Source organism: Eriocheir sinensis, chromosome 40 (genome assembly GCF_024679095.1).
Source record: "Eriocheir sinensis breed Jianghai 21 chromosome 40, ASM2467909v1, whole genome shotgun sequence".
In the NCBI taxonomy this organism is placed as follows: Eukaryota; Metazoa; Arthropoda; class Malacostraca; order Decapoda; family Varunidae; genus Eriocheir; species Eriocheir sinensis.
In genome coordinates, this window is record NC_066548.1 from 10,413,653 (window position 1) to 10,428,601 (window position 14,949).

At 41.4% G+C, this 14,949-nt stretch overlaps 1 protein-coding gene across 3 annotated transcripts; it reads left to right on the plus strand.

Moving 5' to 3' along the window:
- Positions 1 to 101: 101 nt before the first annotated feature.
- LOC127009342 (probable G-protein coupled receptor Mth-like 1) lies at positions 102 to 13,644 on the plus strand. Of its 3 annotated transcripts, none has more exons than XM_050882310.1 (9): positions 102 to 207; positions 4,722 to 5,602; positions 6,245 to 6,557; positions 7,521 to 7,784; positions 9,389 to 9,467; positions 10,080 to 10,273; positions 11,306 to 11,474; positions 11,762 to 11,851; positions 11,995 to 13,644. In XM_050882310.1, the coding sequence occupies exons 2-9, from the start codon at positions 5,189 to 5,191 to the stop codon at positions 12,167 to 12,169; spliced, it is 1,698 nt and encodes a 565-aa protein (XP_050738267.1). In that variant the 5' UTR covers positions 102 to 207; positions 4,722 to 5,188; the 3' UTR covers positions 12,170 to 13,644. The 3 variants fall into 3 exon arrangements, with proteins under 3 accessions (XP_050738267.1, XP_050738269.1, XP_050738268.1); XM_050882311.1 differs by having other exon boundaries at positions 145 to 207; positions 5,534 to 5,602; XM_050882312.1 differs by lacking the exon at positions 4,722 to 5,602 and having other exon boundaries at positions 124 to 207.
- Positions 13,645 to 14,949: the final 1,305 nt, after the last annotated feature.

The window sequence follows — 14,949 nt, forward strand, 5'->3', positions numbered from 1 at the left end:
CGTCAATAGTGCGGCTCACCCGTTGATGCTGATTCCTCTTAAACAACCACTTGAGAGAGAGAGAGAGAGAGAGAGAGAGAGAGAGAGAGAGAGAGAGAGAGATCCCTAGTTTGGTAGAGCAAGTCAGCACTCAGCAGTCTTCCCCGGACCTTCCTTAGACTCGGACTTTTAAACCAAGGAAAAGTTTCTCCACGGCAGCTGCAGAAGGTAAGTGTAAGGGACAATTTATGCATTTCAAATTTCAGCAATAGCAGCCTTTATTTTTAGTCTTACCTTCCCTTCCTTTTCATGATTATATTTATATTTCTAGGTATGATCTCTTATTTTCACGTCTACTAAGGCAAGCCGCGGTTTAATTAATATGAAGACTGTTTTAAGTTCCCCCAGTTATTAGCCAGTAAGCGCCCGGTTTTTAGGCAGACACACGGAGCGGCCGTTCAGCTGAACAGTCTGATTATCATTACCTCAATCCGTGCAGTTTCTCTCTTTTTCACTCTCAGTTATCTTCATTCATTCATTCTTCTTACTTAGCTTTTTTATTCTTCCTTTTTCTGTTCCTTCAGCTATCGTCGTTATTTTGCTATTCCACACTGTATCTACGTTTTATACTTCCATACTTTTACTTTCTTATTCTTAGGTATCTCCTTCGTTCATTCATTCATCTTACTTTCTTTTCCTCTCCTACTTTCGCTTCCTTCTGCCATTGCCATTTTCTTTTCCACTCTATATCAACGTGAGAGAGAGGAGGAGAGATTTTATTGCACGAAAGACTGAGCCTTTTGTACGTTGTTCCCGCCGCTGTCTTCTGGGTCGAAGCGATGAAGGGGAAAAACGCGAGAGGAAGGAATGGAATGCTTTAGATTAGTAACCGACGCCGTGGAGAGAAGTTTCCTTAAATTACAATCGCGAGAGGGAAAGAGAGAAAAGTTCTGAGAGAGAGAGAGAGAGAGAGAGAGAGAGAGAGAGAGAGAGAGAGAGAGAGAGAGAGAGAGAGAGTTAGAGATCTCGAGTTAGAGATCTCGAGTTAGAGATCTCGAGTTAGAGATCTCGAGTTAGAGATCTCGAGTTAGAGATCTCGAGTTAGAGATCTCGAGTTAGAGATCTCGAGTTAGAGATCTCGAGTTAGAGATCTCGAGTTAGAGATCTCGAGTTAGAGATCTCGAGTTAGAGATCTCGAGTTAGAGATCTCGAGTTAGAGATCTCGAGTTAGAGATCTCGAGTTAGAGATCTCGAGTTAGAGATCTCGAGTTAGAGATCTCCATTCAGGCTCCGAGTCGCAGCCTCCCTCGTGTGAGAATGAAATGAGGGACTGAGTGTGAGCGACTGGTCAGTGTTGGTATCTGTGCCGAGCAGTCTGGTACCGGTACCGTACCGTTTAACCGGTATCGTTAAGCCGGTATCGTTTGTACCGGTACCTGCCCACCCCTACCCCTCAGTGCCTGCTCGTGCAATTCACTACATTTATCACCAGAAAAACATGAACCACGTCAAAAAATCGTTGGTTGGGTGAAACGGTAAATTGTCCGATAACAGTAATAATGATAATAATAATAATGATAATAATAATGATAATGATAATAATAATGATAATAATAATGATAATAGTAATAGTAATAATAATACCACTTCTGTTACTACAACTACAACTGTTACTACTACTGCTACTACTACTACTACTACTGCTACTACTACTGCTACTACTACTACTACTACTACTTAAAAGATACCTCCACCCATATTTTTTTTTTCCGACACCTAATCATGGAGGGCTCCATAGCTTGCAGGTCATTAGCCCCAACTCTTCGCTAATGACTATGGTACTACTACTACTACTACTACTATTACTACTACTACTACTTTGTCGAACGCCTTCAGGTCTAAGTAAACGCAATCAACCCATCCGTCCCCCTCCTGTATGTTGTCTGTCACTCTTGAGTAAAAGCTCAGTAAGTTTGCTACACATGAGCGCCCTTTTCTAAAGCCACATTGCTTACTTGTGATTATATTATACTCTTCTAGAAATCTCGTCCATTGTTTCTTTATCACTTTCTCACATATTTTACGTACTACACAGGTCAATGATACAGGCCTGTAGCTCAGGGGTCCTTCCCTTTTTCCACTTTTGTATATAGGGACCACTTCAGCCCTCCGCTACTCCTTTGGTACTTTACCAGTTGTTATTGAGCATTTTATGATGTCATGATATCGGGGAGGCGGTGGCTGAATCGACAGAGTAACACCACCGCGTTCAGGAGGACGCGAGTTCAATCCCCGCCCGGTGCCACCAAGCTGGGATTTTTCAGTCGCCGCCGAGTGGCTTAAAACTACCCACATGCTGTCCAGAAGACCACCTATCAACCCGGACTCTAGATTCTAGGATTAAAGATGAGCTCCGGGAGGACAGCATGAGTCAATGCAAGATGGCGCCACTATAAACACTCGCCTGCGCCAGAACGGGCTGGGCCGACCATCAGGACCCACCGGGAAGAAGCCTTGGGCCGACCATCAGGCCCCACCGGGAAAAAGCCTACCGGCGCTATAGGCCGCGACGTAAAAAAAAAAAAAAAATGTACCGGTTCAACCAGCTGATTTCTGCATTCTTTCAATATATAACCTGAGACTCCATCCGGTCCTACTGCTTTCCTCTCTTCCAGCTCCCCCATCATTTTATATATCTCCTCTTTAATTATTATGACCTCTTCTATCATCTAAATGAACATTAATCTTGTTTTCTTGTTGTTCGTTGAATTGTGATTCTTCTGTAAAAACTTGCTGAAATTTTTGTTTAGTAGCTCAGTCATGTCTTTAGGATCTTCGATTATCTTATTCCCATCACTCAATCTTTCTAATGTTTCCCTTGGTTTGATTTTTCCATTTACGAATCTATAAAACAGTTTAGGTTGTTCCTTGCAATTTTCGACAATATCCTTTTCATATCCCTTCTCTTCTTCTCTCCATATTTGTGTGTGTGTGTGTGTGTGTGTGTGTGTGTGTGTGTGTGTGTGTGTGTGTGTGTGTGTGTGTGTGTGTGTGTGTGTGTGTGCGCGCGCGCGCGCTTCTGGGAATCCCACGTGTATATAGTATCGTTTTAAGTGGAGAGGGTGTCAAAAACCTCTGCTGCTTTACAAAGTCTGAGATTCATGCAAGCCCCAGGTATATTGGACTGCATTTCCTAGCTTGTATTGTAGTATTTCTCATCAAGGGAACTTCTTGGCACTCTTGAAACATGACTCGCATTTTGTGGTCTTGGAATATATAAAAAAAATCTGCAAACTTGGCAACTTTAACCTTACAGCTCTGTCACACATGCACCAAAGTAACATCTATCAGTTTGTATTAATCTATACCATTCTATCAGTTAAACAATATATCTATCTGTGACTATCTTCCTATTAATGGATCAATATCTATCTTTATCCATCTATCTAGCAATACAGCTCTGTCACACTCATACCAAAGTAACATCTATATTTTTGTATTCATCTATCTATTCATCTATATATCTGTCTCTAATTACCTATGGATCGATCTTTATCTACCTTTATTCATCTATCTAGCCATATATATTTGTCTACCTATCTATTCATCTCAATAGGTCTACGCATCTATATCGGTCTATTTATCCATTCTACCTATATCTATCTATCTAACAGGCATGGTGGTGGGCTGCCCCGAGATTAACCCAAGGACTCTAGAGTATAATGTCCTCTCTAAACTCCTCGGATTACCCCTTCTGGTGTTATGCCTATAGAGCACCATCAGTGGAGAGTGGAGACAGTGTGACCGAACTCCGGATGTATCCTCTTTCCTGAGGCTTAAATTTAGTATATGACTTGTAAAGAAGAACCTCATCTTGCCTCTGTTTATAGGCTTAGCCACACACACACACCATGGTACTCCCCTCCAAGGTATTCCCTCCTTCCTCCTCAATCCCCCCCCCCCCCCCTTTTCGATCCTCTCGCCATACTATGACCACAGGATAGCTGAGACGCCATATGTATGTAAAGTCTCCCTCCCCTCCTATCGGCCAAGGCCATTCCTGCTACCCCTACACCCGCTATGCCTCCTCCTCCTCCTCCTCCTTATTAAAGTTCTCATCATCAATTCTGCAGCATACACTAAAGTCCTCCCTTCCTCCCTCCACACCTTGCTTCCTCCTCCTCCATTCCTCCCTCTGTCCCCTCCTTTCCTCCGACCGTTATCCCTTTTCTTCCTCCTCTCTGCAGCATCCGGTCAAGGCAATCTAGACTAGAGTGGGCTCCATGACCTCCCCGTCTTCCATGCACCCCCCACACTATGCCTCCTCCTCCTCCCTCTTCCCCATCTACTTTGCATCTGGCTTCCTAAGAGAGGTTTCCTACTCATTTTTATATTACTGAGTATAAAGAATATAACAAAGAGGCTTGTCCAGATAGTTCCAGAAATATTAGGCAACCGCTGCCAAGAGAGTGAAAGTGAGAGAGAAAGCTGTGGGGAGTTTTGTCAGTGTGGTGTTGGTGATATGGATGGCTGTGTAGTCCCTCCCGTCTTCCATTTGATCGAAATGTAGCACTCAAGGAAACATAAGGGTGCCAAGGACTTTGGTTCAACGAAGGAAAGTTTTGTGGCGACATAGGAACAGTGATACCATGCGCAATGCCCGTATGTGATTACCAGCAGTTAACATTACGTCATAACTACTTTTTGGTGACCGTTAATAACCCTATTATACCCCTACCCAGTAGCCCATATGGAGTTGGTGGGATAATATATAGCATCTCGACCCCTGCATGTGTGTGAGCTGCCATCAGTTAAGAAGTGATTTGTAGCACATCCACACCGGCACAAGAATAAACTAGATGAAAGAAGAAGAAAAAAGTGGTTGGCGGTGCATGGTGGTTATAATTAACAACTTGACAATCATTTGAGAAGAAGAAAAGAATATAGTTCCAGAGAAGAGCAAGAGTAGGAAGAGAAAAAAAAAGAACGATACCATGGCACATATATAAAAAGCAAAACAGAAAGAGGATGTGAAGAAGAGCAAAAAACTGGAAAAATTTTAAACTGTTTGTTGGTGGCCTTAAATAGAGAGGTGATGTTTTAAAAAAAATAATATAACGCGATATAATGGGCGAGCGAAGTGCAATTGAGGGGACTTGCTGCAGCACACACTAGCTCACATCGGCACAAGAATTAACAAACTATTATCATGATGGCTGTTCGAAAGCTTTTTGTAATGGTGGTGGTGATTGTGTGCGTGTCTTTAGTGAAAACGGAGACCCGCAATGCTACAGGTTGGTGCTGCCCAGAGAGGGAGGGTGGAGGTGGGGGGTGTCCTGCCGGGGCTGCCACAGGACATTTCCAACCCCGTATCATTGGGAAGGAGGAGATTGACACGGTGACCTGGAAGACTCGAGCTGTGACCTGCCCACTATCATCCACCCTCGTGTACCATGACAATTCAACAGCATACTTTAATGCTTTTATTCTTCTGGATCAAGATGAGCTGGAGTTACGACACGCGCCCAACGTAATATTTGATATATACACGCAGGATTACTGCCTTGAGGGAAACGGTGAAGGACAGTACAGAATAGCCACCTGTAAACCAGACCCAGATAAAGTGAGTAAAGTGTGTGTGTGTGCGTGTGCGTGTGCGTGTGCGTGTGCGTGTGCGTGTGCGTGTGCGTGTGTGTGTGCGTGTGTGTGTGTGTGTGTGTGTGTGTGTGTGTGTGTGTGTGTGTGTGTGTGTGTGTGTGCGTGTGTGTGTGTGCGTGTGTGTGTATGCGTGTGTGCGTGTGCGTGTGTGTGTGTGTGTGTGTGTGTGTGTGTGTGTGTGTGTGTATAATTATGCATTCGTATTTTCAGGAAAACTGCCACAATCCCTGAGTTGACACTTTTGTACTTCTGCTGTCCATCTATTATCAAATATGTGTATTATATAACCTACCTAAGCTAATACCTTGTCCTTAAGCATTATAATGATATAGTCAATCTGTCTATGCCCAATAATCCATTCCATTAATTAACCTATCTCTCCATACCCATCCAGCAATTTTCTTTTTTACCTTGCTATGTCACAGTGTAGTAAGATAACGTATTCTCCCATTATAGATAGACAGATAATGCCCGACCCTTTGCATACTTTAAGTGATCTTAATGATAATTTCCTATCCAGTGATTTTTTCCTACATTAAATTTGTCACTAAGTGCCTACCCCTTTGCATGCAATGAGTTATCCTAATGAGACTTTCCTGCCCAACAGGTCTGTGGTGGTGGAGTCTGCATACCCAAGTGTTGTGGTGAAGGAGAAGCAATTGAAAATGGTTTTGAGTGCAGGAGAAGTAATGAAAGTCTCCCTCTCCAGTTTTACTCGATTCGTGGTGAACCAGTCCCGGAACGAAGCAACTTTGCGATCTTGGGAAATAGTGTTCCGGATTGCGAAGCAAAAGAGGAATTTATCAGCCCCATTACAGAAAATTTCCATCTGGTGAATGGGAAACTGCTAGATAGTGACAATCATATTTTTTATGACTTTGATGAGTATTGCATCGAAAACTCGTATGATGAAAAAGGGAGTGAGTACAAACTGTTACTTTTTCTTATGTTCAAACACACTATTGGCTTGTATTTTAGCTTATACAGAGAGAGAGAGAGAGAGAGAGAGAGAGAGAGAGAGAGAGAGAGAGAGAGAGAGAGAGAGAGAGAGAGAGAGAGAGAGAGAGAGAGAGAGAGAGAGAGAGAGAGAGAGAGAGAGAGAGAGAGAGATTTACATAGATTTACATAGAAAATCAGACCACACAGACCCCATGGTCCAGACTTGGTGGTCTGTCCTTAAACCTAAGCGATTTTACATTAATCAGAAGACTCCTAAACGTTGCACTTCTACTCTTGTTGATATTAAGTTGAAGGAAGTGACGGTCGAGCTTATTTTTGAAGGAGTCAATCGTGTTACACTGGACCACTGATGGTGGAAGCTTATTCCATTCTCGCACTACAACGTTGGTGAAAAAATTTTTTGTGCAGTCTGAATTTACTTGTCTACATCTGAGTTTTACGCCATTGTTCCTCATGCGCAGACTGTCATCGATCATAAACAATGTTGTGTCATCGATCATAAACAATGTTGAGAGAGAGACAGAGACAGAGACAGTTGTATTTCGCAACTAATTCAAGTTAAATTTTGGAACACTTTTTCAGTGTTCATTCTTTCATTGCTTGCATTAATGGGTGCAATTTTTATTATAAAGCAAAAGCCTATAGTAGTGGGTTGACTTTTATACATGAAGACTATAAAAAGGAAATAGCATGTCCTCTAAAAACTTAGCTGACTGTATTTTGTTTTGTTTTATCTGAGGGGAAAGCAGGTCAACTGTTACATGATTTTTTTTTTTTACAACAAAGGAGACAGCTCATGGGCGCACAAAAAAAAAGACCGCTACTCGACACCAACTTTGATATGAGTTTTTACAGCATTGTTATCACATACATAGAACTATACTTAGCATTACATAGACATTACACAGTATTTTTTTCTCTAGATGTGAATGTGATAGCAAAGGGGTGCAGAACAACACAGGCACATGTCATTCACATCAAGCACCAGATGATGAAGGTCGGCTACGTCATCTCAGCCGTGTTCCTCATCATTACTATCACCATCAACCTCCTCATTCCAAGCCTTCGGGACACCCAGGGACTGATCCTCTTCTCCCACATGGTGTCGATGCTGGTGGTAATGACTGTGCTCTTTTTGCTGTCCACCTTTACTCGGAGCATGTCCAACACTTACTGCGTCTTCAATGGTAGGTACTACTACTACTTCTACTACTTCCACTACTACTACTTCCACTACTTCTACTACTATTACTACTATTACTACTTCTACTACTACTTCCACTACTACTACTTCCACTACTACTACTTCCACTACTACTACCGCCACTACTCCTACCGCCACTACTACTACTTCCACTACTTCTACTACTATTACTACTATTACTACTACTAATACTACTACTGCTGTTGCTGCTAATACAATGACTACTACACTACTACTGCTACTAGTTTTACCACTGAACACTACAGTTGCATTTCTTTTCACTTTTTTTCACAGCATGCATACACAACAACTTTAAGTTTTTTATAAGAATGGCTGCATTTAAGTACAGCTTAGTAATATCACGAATGTCCTCTATTTATTTATTGGTTGTAGTGGTCATCTACAGATCAATATATCACTCAAAATATTATGTAATCCATATTTATTTTATTTGCAATCAAACCACTCAAGATATCAGTGAAAAATAAACCATTGGATAAGGTATAATTGAAGTTCTGAATTTATATTAAATGTCCATATATGATACTTTCCCTCTAATAGGAAACTGTAATAGTGTTGTATTTTGCCCAAATTTCACTCCACTATGCTCCCACACTACCTCTACGTGTAACGAAACTCATGAGAAATTAATCCAGACAAGGAAAGGTCTTGCCGGCGTTGGGGATCAAATCTGCGACAAGTGAGATGGGAGAGCCACTCCTTAATTTTTTTTAGGACTGGTCACAGGAGCGTGTATTTCGGCAGTTTTATCATCGTTCTAGAAAATTTTGCCAACGGCGGCACCAACTACTCCAAAACACGGCTTCTGTTCTCGATATGGAGGAAGACGATCATGCGCATCTTGTATTCCCGATACTGAAAACGCTTCTCTCTCTCTCTCTCTCTCTCTCTCTCTCTCTCTCTCTCTCTCTCTCTCTCTCTCTCTCTCTCTCTCTCTCTCTCTCTCTCTATCTCTCTCTCTCTCTCTCTCTCTCTCTCTCTCTCTCTCTCTCTCTCTCTCTCTCTCTCTCTCTCTCTCTCTCTCTCTCTCTCTCTCTCTCTCTCTCTCTCTCTCTCTCTCTCTCTCTCTCTCTCTCTCTCTCTCAAGAAGAGAGATAGATAGATAGATAGATAGATAGATAGATAGATAGATAGATAGATAGATAGATAGATAGATAGATTAGGAGGATTAGGAGGATTAAAAGAGAAAGAGGAGGAGGAGGAAAGGGTGAGGCCATGTTACCATCAAAGCGTTCTCAGTATCGGGAACACAAGATGATCGTCTTCCTCCATATCGAGAACAGAAGACATGTTTTGGAATAGCCGGTGCCGCCGATGGCAAAATTCTCGAGATCGATGATAAATTGCCGAAATAAACGCTCGTGTGACCAGGCCTTTTTTTTAAGTCGGCCAAAGAGGTAACCCCCTCTCAAAGTGGGTGAATGGGCTATTACACTGGACTTGACTCTTGACTCAAGACCACGGAACGCTGAGAGTGCGGGGCAAGTGTGATTGGAAGACGACGGAAATATGTCCGCGTACAGTTTAAATTGTTTTGGTGTTTGATCCTTAATTCTCTCTTTTCAGGCTTTGTGTTCCAGTACTTTTTCCTGGCCATGTTCTTCTGGTTGAATATAATGTGCTTTGACATCTGGAGAGTCATCAGGTGGGTGTAGGATGAAGGCCATTAGCCTGCTACTCATGGTGTTATCATCATCCTGCACACACATGGAAAAGTCTATTCTTTAATGATTATAATTATTAACACTAGGATTAGGGGGTCAACCTTTACATTACCACCACTATTATTACTACTTTTCCTCCTCCTACTGCTACTACTACTGCTACTACTACTACTACTACTATTACTACTACTATTACTACTACTATTACTACTACTATTACTATTACTATTACTACTGCAACTGCTACTGCTGCTGCTGCTACTACTACTACTACTACTACTACTACTACTTTAAGATATAATATGGAGACAATTTTGTTAAGAACCCATTTGGTGCAGAATCAGGAGCCTACTAGAGGCTTACATGTTTGTCCTTTAGTTTTGTTTAGGATTCTAGTGTTTTTGTTTTGCTTTAGGTGATATATATGTTATGTACAACTACCATGAGGTAACGATTGACTGACTGTTATTATGATGCCAGACTTGTGTTTTCTATTATATTTACCTTAGTATTTGTTTTTTGCCTTTTGCTATCTTAATTTAAGATACTTAATATGCTGTCATGCCTATGTAGCTCTGTCGTGACATTTTCAGGGCTACAGCGAAGGGCATTCCTTTGATTGGCATTCTCAGCAGCGATGCCAAGAAGTTCAAGCTGTACTGCTTGTATGGTTGGGGCTCTCCCTTGGTCATCACCATTGTCACGGCCATCATGCACTTCTTGCCGGATGAGCTCGCAAAGGATATCACACGGCCTGGGTTTGGGACACTGACGTGTTGGCTTCCAGGTGAGAGGTTTGCCGAGATGTCTTTAAGGATCCAGAGCTGTGAAATTGGACAGTTGTTACTCTATGTTTCACCCAGCTGTTCATGCTCCCTTTCAGGCTGGTCGATAAATGGGTATCTGGGGAAACCTAGGAAAAATAAATTGTAGGAACTCAGTTGTCACAGCTGCCCTGTGTCTCAGGGTAATGGGTTCTTACGCACCATAGGCTCAAGGGCCAATGATGCAGAAGAGCACTATAGCATGTATCCCCAACTTTACCTTTACTTTATGTTAGCCTTCTAATACTGAAACTTTTAAAATTGACCGGTTCTACACTTTAAACATATTTTCCAATATGATGAAATGAGCATTTCAGATCTCTAAAGTTTACTATAAATACTTCTGTAAATATCATGTAATGTACCTCACGGCTATCACTGAAGAATTTATTTGACCTTCCCAGAATAGTGTGTATTATTATGGGTGCCTAAGCCTATAGGTATGTAAGGAGTGCTTAACTCTTAACATCTGCTCTTTACTCGCTCTTGCTTCCATTTGTAAGTGAATGTCTGTATGACAGAGAGGAGCTGGCCAACTCCTCTCTGTCATACAGCATGTGCCCGCGCCGCATCCAAGAGATCCAGGAGGGACGTGGGATCGAATCCTGGCCGCCACACAGCTGGGATTTTTCAGTCACTGCCGAGTGGCCTAAGACTATCCACATGCTAACATGAAGACCACCTATCAACCCAGACTCTAGATAACCTCTCCAAAGAGAGGCTCCAAGATGAGCTCCGGGGGGCAGCATGAGCCAAAACAAGATGGCGCCATTATAAAGAAAAAAAAACACCAGCGCCACAACGGGCTGGGCCAACCATCAGACCCCATCGGTGAGAGAGCCTACCGGCGCAATAGGCCGCGGCGTAATATATATATATATATATATATATATATATATATATATATATATATATATATATATATATATATATATATATATATATATATATATATATATATATATATATATATATATATATATTATTTTTTTCAGGTGATTTGGAGCACTTGATCTACTGCTATGCCTATGTGGCTGCTCTCTTCATTCTGGACCTCCTCTTCATCGGGCACACCATGTTCATTCTGTACCAAGCCGGCAATGCATTCACTTGCTTTGCAAGGCAAGCTACTGTGACTGCATTCAACAGAAAACACCTGGAAGCGTAAGTCTTTTAAGCTGTTCTTAGTTTATTCTCCACAAGCCAAGAGTAAAACCTTGTACTCCTAGAGAGATCACAGAATCTCTCAAAAGAATGATCAAATTTGGTTAGAGGCTGAGATGCCCTCCCATCTTGAAGGAGTTCAAGTCAAAAGGAGGAGGAAATACAAACCAAGGTTTGCGAGTTCCAGAGTTTTACAGTGCAACGAATGAAAGAGTAAAATTATGGCAAATGGCTTATATTAAGTAATACTTAAAGTTCAACAAATCTTTTATGATATTTTTTTTCAGTTTCTGGCAGCGTTTTTTTGTCTTTACCTCGATGGTGCTTTGCTGGACGGCTGAAATTCTCGCATGGAAGATTCACCCACAAGAAATCTGGTGGGGAAAGTTTTGAAGAGATGTCATTATACATTCATTTAAAAGATGACCTCCAAAACTAATTTATATTGTATGTTGAGGAATGAGTCTTTTCTCAGGCTGTTGTACTGTTGATAAAACCCTTTGTGTTTCCACTTCTCTAGGATCGTCACGGATTTCATCAACTCCTCACAAGGCTTCGTCATCTTCCTCATCTTCATCAGCAACAAGAAGAGACGGGACATGCTCAAAGAACTACTGAAGAAAGCCTCCAAAACTTGCTGTCCAAGAGCGCCCAGCTCAGTCCAGCCTAGCAGCAACAATGAAATGGCCACTTGAAAAGCAACCTCACCCCCACCTTCTACATCCGGTGGGCCAAGTGGTACTACCGAGGAGGAGTCTTGTCAGCAAAACAGATATAGGGGAGAGTTATTAAACTGTTTACATGCCATAGGGCTAATCAAATACTTGCTCTCCCTTGCAAGAATATTGTAGCCAAGTGGAGCTACGGAGGATTAGAGTCTCAGCAAAACAGACAGATGGGAGAGCAGTTAGTTTACATGTCAGATATACCCACTGAATACCTGCTTTCCCATATAAGAATGTTTCAAACTATATTCATTCATTCATCTTTGACGCCTGCTCCTAGCAGCTCCTACCAGGGGATGGCCACGCCAGAAAAGTTTCCATCTCTCTCCTTTTTTTTTTTTTTTTTTTTTTTTTTACAACAAAGGAGGCAGCTCAAGGGCACACACACAAAAAAAACAATAATGAAAAAAAAAAGCCCGCTACTCGCTGCTCGCAGTATCGTAACCAATGAGGTTCAAACTATAATTCGCTGTTATTCTCATTGCCTTAAATGCAGAAGCAGGAGTAAGGGCCAAATGGTATTAGCGAGGAGGAATCTTTGAGCAAAAATAGATAGAAGGAAGAGCCAACAGGCTATTCACATGTTGTACACTTATTGGTTTCCCTTGTGAGAATCTATAAATGCACATATCAGAAGGGTAAGCAAGTAAACCATTCTCATATTCTTAAATGCAGGAGTAGGAGCAAGGACCAAATGGTGGTACTGGGAAGAAATTTTTCAGCATAATGGATGGAAGGGAGATCAGTTAAATTGCTTATATACCACATACAGTATATAGACCCACTGAGTACTTATTGCTTTCCCTTGTAAAATAGGACCTGTCAGAGGAGTAAGCAATATTGAACCTTTCAGAAAACAGACAGAAAGGAGAATAATTAAACTGCTTCCATGCTACATAGACCCAGCGAATACTTGCTTTCCCTTATAAGAATGAAAAACTGTACCCGTCAGATGTATAAGAAATTGTGTGTATATGTGTGTATTTACCTAGTAATTGTGATATACAAGAAGTGAGCTACGCTCGTGTGGTCCTGTCTCTGAGTTTCAATTGGTCACACTTTGCTTTAAACTGATTTATGTTTCTCGATTGAACAACATCTTTGTCTAGGCTGTTCCACTGGTCAATGCATCAAATGGGGAAGCTGTATTTCTTTACATCTTTCAAGCATCTTATCTCTCGGCTTCCTTTCATGTCCTCTAGTTGCTCTCCCATCTCGTACAAACAGATCCTCTCTATCGATTTTATCTATTCCCTTCATCACTGAAAATTGCAATCATTATCACCTCTCTCTCTTCTTTCCCTTAGGGATGGTCCAGATTGTTCCTCAGTTCAATTAATGCATCAATGCGGAAGACCGTATGTTTTTGTATTCATGAAGCATCTCTTGTCTGAGTCCCTTTGATGGTTCTCAGTCTCATACATAAATATATTCTTCATCACTTCTCTATGCATATTCTTCATAATTCTCTACCCCATATGCCTCCGTGGCCCGGGCAGTCAGCGTACAGCTCACCAGCTGTTCATCCTCCCTTTCGGGCTGGTCGATAAATGGGTACCTGGGGAAACCTGGGGAAGGTAAAATATGCTAACCCGGATGTCACACTGGCCCTGTGTCCCGGGGTAATGGGCTCCCTCCAACCACAGGCTTAAGGGCCAATGTTACGGAGATGAGCACCGAGGCCACGCGCTGATACAGCGTATGCCCCCAAATTTATCTTGCCTCTCTACCCCAGTCCCATACAAATATATCTTCTTTATCCTTTCTCTCTCTTTTCTTTCATACACACACAACTTCCTTATCAATTCTCACTATTCCCGCCCCAAACATACATCTTCTTAATCAGTTATTTCTTTTTTCTGTCCCATATACCTCTTCTTTATCATTTTCTATCCCCTATTCCATACAATTTTTTTTATCAATTATCTCTCCCCTGCCCTATACAAATATATCTTTTCTATCACTAAATGGTGGATCATGACAAAACCAGGCTATGGTTTAGTCAGACCTCAGAAAATGCAGTACATTTTTGTTCTCCTTACCATGCAGATATTTCTATCAGAAGGTCTTCAACAAAGATATGTTGATGGAACAGTCAAAATATATGTTGTTTGTGGGGATAGCTTGTATCAATAACATCTGGATTATGGTTTAAAGGTAGTAAAGTTTTAATGTGCCAAGAATAAAGCAAGCCATGACATTTTATTTTTTGTTCAATCAACAAAGTGAATTACCAGTCATATGTAAGAAAGCAAACATTGTCCCATTGTTAAAAGGCAGGAGATCTACAGGACCTAATGTAAGCAAGACAAGCAGGAATATCTAACAATTTCTAACTAATTCCATGTGTGGGGATAAGTAAAAATGACCGTGATAGGATAGAAGCAACCTACTATATTAAGGGCTTATACATCTAACGTGCACCTACCATACAGCAGAAGAGCAAGGAACCTATATAGTCTTAAAACATGTGTCATGATTAAGAACCTTATTATTTTATGCATTGTCTTAAAAGTAAGCATTGGTGTAAATTTTGTAAATCACTGCACTTGAGTTATAAGGGCATTATTATTGAACATACTGTCCTGTTAAACAAAAAAATCAATTCACCCAGTGTTACATGTACGAGGTGTTTTCCGCCACCATGATGATCCGAGTCTTCGTTTGAAAGATATTTGCGAAAAACGGTATGTCATGGGGTCTGATATGGATAGTAGTTTGGTAGAGCAAGTCAGCACTCAGCAGTCTTC

Coding starts and splice junctions, on each gene's coding strand:
- LOC127009342 (XM_050882310.1), top strand. CDS start 5,189: ATGATGGCTGTTCGAAAGCTTTTTGTAATGGTGGTGGTGATTGTGTGC. Junction 6,558..7,520: donor CTCGTATGATGAAAAAGGGA/GTGAGTACAAAC, acceptor TTTTTTCTCTAG/ATGTGAATGTGATAGCAAAG. Junction 9,468..10,079: donor GACATCTGGAGAGTCATCAG/GTGGGTGTAGGA, acceptor TGACATTTTCAG/GGCTACAGCGAAGGGCATTC.